Here is a 9201-nt window from a genome sequence, read left to right on the forward strand (position 1 = left end):
ATTTTAAGTGGGGGAACTTGCACAATCGGTGGCTGACTAAATACTTTTTTGCCCCACTGTATGTAGTGAAAAAAAGTGTGGTTTTGCATCTGAAATGTAGCTGAGTAGAGGCAACATTTAAAATACAATGGAAACAACTTTAAAGAACTACAAACTATAAAAGGGTTTGATGACACAGTGAGTTAACTCACCTTGGTCTAACAAACCCAACAGACGGCTGAGGGAGACATACAGGGTGAGTGCAGACTGTGTACACCCACACTGTCTTTGTGGATGGATTATGGCTGAGCTCAGAGTGCAGGAGTAGAACTGGATTTTATTTGTGATACAGATTTCTGTATGAACAGAAAACTGGTGATATTTGGACCTGGGATTTTTATGGAAAACAATATTTTCCACTAAGCAGTGCTATCATATGTGTAGTATGTGCCATCTACAGTGTACACACAGTCTTCAGGTACTGGGTTGGACTCCCTTTTGTTTTCAGAAACACTTCAATACTTCACAGCACAGATTTGTCTGTTGCACTTCCGTGATGTTCCACCTCATCCCAAAGATGCTCCATTGGATTGAGATCTGGTGGCCGTGGAGACTTGTTGTGTTCAAGAAACCAGTTTATGGCGATTTTGGCTTCGTGACACTGTGGTCATAAGAGATGGGCATGGTCAAAAACAATACTAAGTTAGGCTGCAGTGTTTAAACAATGCTTAAATGAAGGAAGCAGCTGGTGAGTGTACATTGAGTTAACCCCTCATTGGCTACCGTACACATGTAACCCCGAGCAAAGGTCCTCTTCTCTTCTGTATGAAAATAATCCGACTCAGTGTTTTTGAGTAGCTGCTTCTCATTTACATCTTTTTTTTAAATTGTTTGTTTTTCAAATGACGTGAATTTTAAAACAAGACTATAACCAATTGATTTAAAGCAGTTTTATTTAATATTGAAAGCATAAAAGTTTTGACATTTTATACTTTAAAATGATCTGGAACACTGGCACAACAAAGAAAGCTTCTCCAGTACTAAAGAAGAGGATGACGATCACTCGCACACTGAATATCAAAATACTGAGAATGTAAACAGCAATTTTGTATAGATTCATATGAAATTCAATAGCAAAGGTACACAAAAATATCTGTGTAAAGTGGCTTGAGGCGGAGTAGTACTTTGACAATAAAGGTGCACATATAAGTCTACTCTAATCACACATGCACTAGTTACGCTTGCTTGTATGTTGATCTTTTCAGAAAGAACAAACTCTTAATGATATGATAGAAAGCAGCATACAACAGCAGAGGCCACATAACATAGTCCAGCTGTAGTACAAATATTTTTGGAAAACTATATTCTGTGTGCACTTTGAAATATAATCTGCTTTTTAAAATATTCATTTAGGATACTTCAGACTCATATAAACGGGCACTTTGCTTACAGTAGCAGTAGATAAAGGACAAGCCTATTAGCTATAACACAAATTAAATGATGTCACTGCAAGAGATTCACAGGCTGTGTAAGTGGAAGAATGGGTCAGTGTGCCACACGTGCTGCCAACAGGTGGCAGTGTTTCTTCACTTCGATCATCCCAGACAGACATCACCTACCTTGTGCAGACACAAAGAGAAACACAGGTGCTTTTTTTCTCTTCACTCAACACATTTAAATATCAGACAGGCTGCTATGTTCTCATTACCTGACTGATACAAGTAAACACCTCTTTTAAAAAATATGATAACAAAGGGAAATATATAGAAACTCTTCACAGACTATGTTAATATACTTAATAAAAGAAATATAGAGGTTGGTACTTGGCCTGCCCTCCACCCTCCAATCCCCACAGCCTCAGAGTGGGTGCATTGTCTCATCTCCGCATCTCCTCTTCTTCTCCCCCCACCATGATGTCATCTGTAACCTCGGAGACTCCCTGAACACTGGGTGACCCAGGAAATGAGGTTATAACTTCGGAATGTGTGAGGGAGGACAACTCTTCCCCCCGCCAACCAGCCCTGCACCCTTGTACGCCTTCCCTCACCCCTCACAGCAGAACAAGGAGCGCCCTTCTTCTCCTTAACGCCTCCCTCTTCCTCCGTGACTGACAGCTCTATTAAGTCCATGAAAACCTGCTTGTCGAGTATAGTCACAGTAACACTGAGCAGAGACTGGTGTTTGTAGGGGGACACAATACACCGATTTAGGTATTTCACTATGGGGATTTGGGGAGATGTAAAAGCCCAGAAAAAATATTCATCTATCAACAGTACTGGCTATGTAACACAACACTACTTACCTGTATAAATACTTTGGCAAAGACCATAACAGCGAATAAACAACGGTAGAAAACCAGTGCAATTTGTCATAGCTCAGGCTCTCGTTTGAGAGAGCGACCAGTGTTTGGTCTAGATACAAAAGAGACAACAACATGGAGCGCTGCACCCACACGACACAAGAGACAACAGGGCTGCTAAAGTAGATCCAGCGCATTTCAGAGTAAGACAGCTGAGGACAGATGTTAAGTGCTTCTGGTAAGGAGAACATGCTCTAATGTGAGGCGACAGTATGACAGTATGCATGTCTGGGTTACAGTAATCAATTACATGGGGTCATCTACAGCGAATATGTTCTACTACAAATAATGACATCTGTTGAAGACCAGGTTGGTATGGTCTTATGGTTAAATCAAGTATCCGGCTTAACCGTAAAATTCTCGTATGGCTTCATTAACGATGGCACATTAAATTAAGCAGATCAGATCTGTGAGAGGAGTTCAGTCGTATGATGCACGCTGCTCATGAATAACAGCGTGAGATTTTGGCACAGCATTAGACGAGTAGATCAATATCACCTTTTTGGCTCTGGTGTGTGGCTGTATGTAGAAAATGCTTCCTGCAGCTCTCCTATTTGTGTTCCAAGCCCCTCCCATCGGTGAACCTCATCACATGAACTCAGAGCCTCCAGAAATCCACACCAAATCCTGGTGTCAGCAGTTCATCACACAGGAGGGGACTGTTTAACCCCATCAAATAAAGGTCAGTTGTCGTCTTTGTGCTTTGCTTCCATACAGATTTATTTGTGAGCTTATTTGGATACATTTCCCTCCATCTTTGCCAGTAGATTTCAATTTCTTAGAATAACCGTGGCTCGACTGAGCTGAACAGCAGTGAGAGTCGTATCAATCTTCTCACCTAACCCTGTGCCAAAAATTAAAAACAGATATTCGTAAATATGTGAAACTGTTCCTCGCTCCGATTTATTGATGTGCTTCTCCGCCTCCCTTGTTCAGTGATGGGTCTCCACCTCGACCACAGTCCAGTCACTGATTGGGGAGCTGCCCTGGCTGTCTGGGGAGTAGCTGCTGACAGATGTGACTGTAGCGGTAGGAGGGCTGAACTGGGGAAACAAACTGGGCCACATGCTGCTCTCCAGGGGGCTTAGGGTGCCCCCGGTCCCCACAGGGAGGAGGAGGAGCGGAGGGCAGTCTGTATCACCAGACAGCACCATGGTCTGGTTGATGAGCTGCTGGACCATGTCCACCTTCTTATTCCATTCCAGTTCTTGTGGGGGCACCGGGCGCAGGTGCTGCTGCCGGTGGGGGGACCGCCCCCTCCTTCTCACCTCCCCTCTGGCTTCGTCCTCCTCGTCGCTGGTTTCCATGGCTTCGTAGATGGTGCAGAGCCCCGAGGAAGGGGAGAGCATCACTCCGGTCGGGCTCCTCCTGAGCTGCTGTTGCTGCTGGATCTGTTTCTGCTGCATGCGGTACTGCTGCTCCAGCTCCAGCTGCCACTGCAGGACCTGCCTGCGGTGGCGGTGCTCCTGCTGTTGCTGCTGCAGCTGCAGCTGGAGGAGCTCCCTGCGCTGCTTCTCCAGCTGCTTCTGTTGCTCCAGCCTCAGACGCTCTTCCTCCAGCCACTGCCTCTTCTGCCTCTCCTGCACCTGGCGCTGCTGCATTTCCCTCAGCTTTTCTTGGTGTTGCTCCAGCCTCTTCAGCTGTTCTCCGCCAGCGTGACCATCAGCAGCAGCAACGGTCAAAGATGGAGGGGGAGCAATTTTGGCAAAATGGGCAGCAAGAGTCGGATCAATGGGCCTCCTGTTGCCCGGGACCATTGCCAAGTAGTGACCATTCGCTATGGGAGCTGCAGCAGTGTGGTTCTGGTTCTGGTTGTCTTCCTGTGAGTGTTTTTGCCATCTGTGAGCTTCATCCACTTCATATCTCTTCCAATCTCCTGTGGGACAGTCAAGATCACTTGGTGCATCCGTTATAGATGCATGCATCAAACAGAACGGGTGGTACAACAAGGGGCCAGGAAGGAGGAGAGATCTGACACAAATGCAAAAAGGTGTAACAAAAAAAAGGAACAAAAAACAAGGGAAGGGGCTTCCAAAATAAAAGCGATAGAGGAATGCTGAACACCGCTGCTACAAACCGGTACAATGAAACACATCACACAACACTCAGTGCAACATGTTTCCTCTAATGCCACACCTTTGTTTCATATAGGACCACTCGGTTGAGTAGTCTGCACCAAAATCCCAGTCTCACATTTGAGGTGTCATTCTCAGGAACATGATGTCTGTCATGCAGGACAGTGGTCATATATGTGATTCACAGTAGAGTACAGACAACGGGCACATGGGATAGAACTGATAAAAAATATAATCACAGGAAGTTGAATATATCAAGATAATGTGTGGTTTTAATCATGTGGAAAAGTAACTTCAGTGTACGGTAGAAGAAACGGTATAATCACTGAAGTATAATCACCGAGTCAGGGAAGCACAAACCTGAATCAAGTCGTTCATGGTCTCATGAATGTAAATTTAGTGTTTAGGAAATGACAAAAGCTGGTATTTTAGAGACATCTAAGCTACAGCTGTGTCAGTGTGTGTGCTGTGGGGTATGTTCTGGTCAGGGTTTCAAGGAAGAGCACGAGGCCAGACCAGAGAGGAGATGGTACTATTTATAGCTGCATATGTAGCGAACAAGGATGCAGATTCACCTCATGCCCTTCTGCACATCTGATTGGCTAAACTCAAACTGGACCTGCATTTTAAGCAGCACGAGTCATCCAACTGTTTTATACCTGCAAGCTTCTTTGCAGCCCACCTCCATTCCACCTCCCCAATTTATATCACTGCTGACTTAATGTCATGTTCATCATAAGTGGTTTTTCATTACTGCATTACTGCAGGAGGGAGAATAATCAGAAATGCTGCTAAATGTGTTCTGTACAGTTTTTGAGCACTGGTAGCCCGATGAATTCATGCCTGGGCCCCTTTATCTTTGTGAAACAATGGGTACAATCTGCTACTACAGCTGTGACAACTGATGGTGGCAATGTGACAAGAAGTGTAGCAATGTGCTTGTGCAAAGACGAGGAGGAAGAGGAACTTTAAGCGATCTTCTTAAATGCTTGTTTGTAGTGTAGGAGTCCCATTAAGCTGACCTTCTTCTGATTGGCTGCTGCTTTTCAGTGGGGCTTCTGTGCCAAGTCAGAGCTGTAAGCCTGACGTGAACATATTAAGGTCATATTAAGGAAAAGTATATTTTGAGGTTATTATACAGCTCCACGAGTAGAAAACTATCTGAAACAGAGTATTTAGAATGCTTCTACTGACCATACTTAATACTGTGGCCATGTTTAATGTGAACATCCACCAGTGTGTGACAGTGTGTATGTGACGGAAAATCATAATAGATCCATTTAAATGTTTTTGAGGTGTGACAAATGCGTCTCTCACAGAACAGCTTTGTTTGTTTACAAGAACCTTAAGTGAGCACTGCCTGTCAGAGAGAGAGTGCGCTGAACATTGTGTTGGCGGATCTGAAAAGTTGACAAAGGTGTAAGTAAGCGTGCTGAAGATCTTGGATTGCCTTTTTACTTTGACCAAAATTCCATCTAGACACAACACCATTGAACAACGGCCACATCACTTCCTGTTTAACAGCAGTTCCCATGGCGAAGAATAAGAGACGCCACTTGGGAAATACTGTTGCATAAACACACACACACACACACACACACACACACACAAACACAAGGAGACGAGTTCAGACATGCTCGGATCCATAGGGAAAAAAGGAAACAGGAACAAAAATGCCTTGCAATGATGTTTTAATGGAATTTTGAAAGATAACCTAATGTGAACCATTCATTTCTGAACATCATGTCTAGTGTAGAATTGTTGCAAATTTCCAGGTAGTACAGAGTCTTTGTTAATTAAACATGCAATATACTGTTGAAATAGTAAACCAAACGCCCACTATGAAAAGGTTTCAGAGAGTGTAAAGCTGTGATGTGGAGCTTATGTAGCGTCTCATCACGAATAAAAAGGCTAGCCGTTAGTCTCTTCTTGGAACACAAATGATCTGCTAACTGAGGCTCGAAGCTTGAAGCCACTTAACCAAACGCCTGAAACACATACCGTACGTGACTGCACGTTATATACCTTAACAACCTATGCAAAGAGCAGTAGAACCTCTTGAAGCACACATTAAAAGCGTCACCAACTGCAATCTATTGACCGCCCCCCCCGCACACACACCTACTTCAACTAATCCGTAACGGCAAAATGAAACCTGCTGTGTTAATATCTAGCCTTTATTTTGATAGCTAAAAGTCTTGAAAGCAGAAGACAAACAAATAAAAGAAAAAAGCGACTATCGCTATGGTGCTGTTGAACATGGAGTGTGTGTACACAGGGAAGGGGAGGACCAGGTTTTAACAGAAACCAAAACAAAACAAAAAAACCCCCAAAAAATAAGCAAATACAAAACAACAACAAAAATCATTGACATTTGATTGGTAAAAACAGTAGGATAAATACACAATGAGTCCATATTATTCCGTCTGTGTGTTGTCTTTTTTTTTTTCCTTTTCCTTTTTTCGGTTTAAAAGCTCAGTCACATTGGACCAATCAGTCAATACCCCATCAGGGGCTACAGAATAAGCAGGGTTACTTAAAAAGAACATCCTACTAGAAAAATGGAGTTAAGCCATACACTCATAACCGTGACCATAACAGTATGAAAGAGGGAGGCTTCATTTAAAAATTGCTACAGTCATTTTTTTTCCTTCTCCTTTGTTCATTTTTTTCAAATCTTTTTTCCTACAATCTTGCTCTCCTTTTTTTTTTCTTCTTCTAACCATCTAACCCAATTGGAGAGAAAACAAAAGAAGAAAACAGGTAAAAGGGGGAGGGTTGCAGGGAAAAGGTGCATTCCGGGGGGTAACAGGAGGGACTTATACGTTACCTGCCAGAAAACTATCAGTCTTATCAGATATGGTAGAGTAGTAGGATGCCTGGTTGTCGCCGGTGCCTCCAGATTCCTCGGCCTCGACTGGATCGATGTCCTCCAGCTGGTCTGCTGCAATCTTCCCTCCCAGCATGTAGTGGTGGTCATCTAGACTGGGATGGTTATCCTCCGGGTGACCCAAAGGCATCAGATCCACAGATCTGCCCAGCAGGTCCTCTGCAAGGGCAGAGGTGGCAGCTGGTGGCAGCGTCAGCTCCTTGATGAGGGAGGGGTCTTTGGCCTCCTCTGGCAGCTGCTCCTCGTTTTCCAAGGAGAAGATTCCAGGGCTCTTCCCGCAGCTCTCAGCCATGGAGTGGGCGTTGGAGTTGGATGTAGTGCAGTCGAAGCCGTAAGACGCTACAGAATTGGCTGACTGAGGGGTGGCCCCGCCCCCATCCTCCTCACCCTCCCCAGCTGGTGTGTCCCCAGCCTCTTCGTCCTCCTCGAGAGCGGGCAGGCTACACGTCTGAGGAGGACTCTCAAACCCGGCACTTTCATCTACCATCATGGGTGCTTCAGGGTCATTTATTTGCATCTCCCCTTCTGTATCGCTGGCCTCGTCTCCCGAGGTGGAAGGGGAAGAAGGGGCGGATGCAGGAGCAGTTGGGGGTCCGGTGCCCAGGACCTCGTCGGCGGGGAGCGTCTCGGCTTCCTCCTCTTCTCCGTCGCCTTTTTCTAAGTGAATACCGAGATCCTGCTCCATGTCAGGCTGAACCGAAGCAGGCACTGGGGTCTGCTGCTTGTCAGAGCGGGACTCGACTCCAGAGCTGCTGTCATAGTCACGGAGTTCCTCTGGTGTGCTTGTCTCGCTGCTGCTCTGGGCTGCCAGAGCCGTGCCGCTTAGAGTGCTGGACTGGGACATGCCTACAGGTGGGGCAGCAAGTAGGGTGGGAGCCTCTGCAAGAACTGAGCCCTTCGTCTCCTCATATGATGACTGATGAAGGTTGGTTTCTTGCTCCATCTCAGGAGCAAAGGATGGGGCGCTGACGTCCAAACATGCCTGGGCAGGAGACTGGGTGGGCGCTTCAGACTCAGCAGCACCGTGGTCGGACACAGGGCTGGGGGAGGAGACGGAGAGCAGAGAGGCTGGCTGAGCCCAGGTATCACAGAAGGGGTTGGTCTGGCCCCAGGAGGATGCAGGGATGGAGGGCGGAGGACCCGATTGATTGAGGTTATCTAAATGTGCCTCCTCATTAAAGTCATCCTCATTCTCACAGCTCTCCATCACTCCTTCACTGCGCATTTCCACGTCTTCATCCTCTTCCTCATCTTGCCCTTGCTCCTGGAAAACTTTATGGTGTTCGTCTACCCTCTCAGAGCTCAAATCCATATCGTCCACCCGCTCATCCTCATCATCCTCGTCCTCTTCTTCATTGGCTAGGGTTTCCACATTGGGAGAACCCATGAGGTTACCATCTCCCTCAGAACCACGGAGGCTAGTGTCAACCAGGGCATCTGAACTCTGGGTGCCCTCTAGAATTGCGGTATGCTGGGTGCTACTAAGGTCTGAGACCCCCTGCTGTCGGCTGCTGGTGCAGCTGCTCACATCCTCAGAGTCCATCCCAGACAGCAAGTCGTCACCGTGCCACCCTGTTGAACCTCCAAAGGCAGAGGAGCGCACTTGGAAGTCGTCAGAGGGCTGAGACGTGCTCATGTCAGTGATCAAAGACGAAGGCTGATAGCCCAGTCTCCTTTGTTCTTCATCATCATCATCATCCTCTTCCTCATCATCATCCTCGTTGATTTCCTCATCAGCCTTTTCCACGGCCTCCTCCTTTTCATGAGGAGAGATCAGGCCTCTGGGGCTGAAATCATCCAGAGGGGAGGCACCCAATAAGTGAGGTTGCACTGTGTTATTAAAGGCCTCGGGAGCTGCGGGGGTATGCATAAACAAGTTTTCCTTCTCTTCTTCTTCC

General features: G+C 46.2%; 1 protein-coding gene across 1 annotated transcript; it reads right to left on the reverse strand.

Moving 5' to 3' along the window:
* Positions 1-929: 929 nt before the first annotated feature.
* prr36b (proline rich 36b) lies at positions 930-9195 on the reverse strand. The gene is made up of 2 exons (XM_005738055.1): positions 7244-9195; positions 930-4214 (listed from the first exon to the last, which is right to left on the reverse strand). Exons 1-2 carry the CDS (start codon positions 9171-9173, stop codon positions 3271-3273), a joined length of 2874 nt encoding a protein of 957 aa, XP_005738112.1. The 5' UTR covers positions 9174-9195; the 3' UTR covers positions 930-3270.
* Between the last annotated feature and the right edge of the window lie 6 nt (positions 9196-9201).

This window comes from Pundamilia nyererei, unplaced genomic scaffold (genome assembly GCF_000239375.1).
Source record: "Pundamilia nyererei isolate P.nyererei 1_Seehausen unplaced genomic scaffold, PunNye1.0 scaffold00081, whole genome shotgun sequence".
Lineage (NCBI taxonomy): Eukaryota > Metazoa > Chordata > Actinopteri > Cichliformes > Cichlidae > Pundamilia > Pundamilia nyererei.

Bases quoted from the DNA above. Each gene is read 5' to 3' on its own strand.
- prr36b (XM_005738055.1), bottom strand. From the start codon at position 9,173: ATGCATACCCCCGCAGCTCCCGAGGCCTTTAATAACACAGTGCAACCT. The intron at 4,215-7,243 runs GTAACGTATAAG...ACTGTCCCACAG, and splicing joins GACTGATAGTTTTCTGGCAG to GAGATTGGAAGAGATATGAA.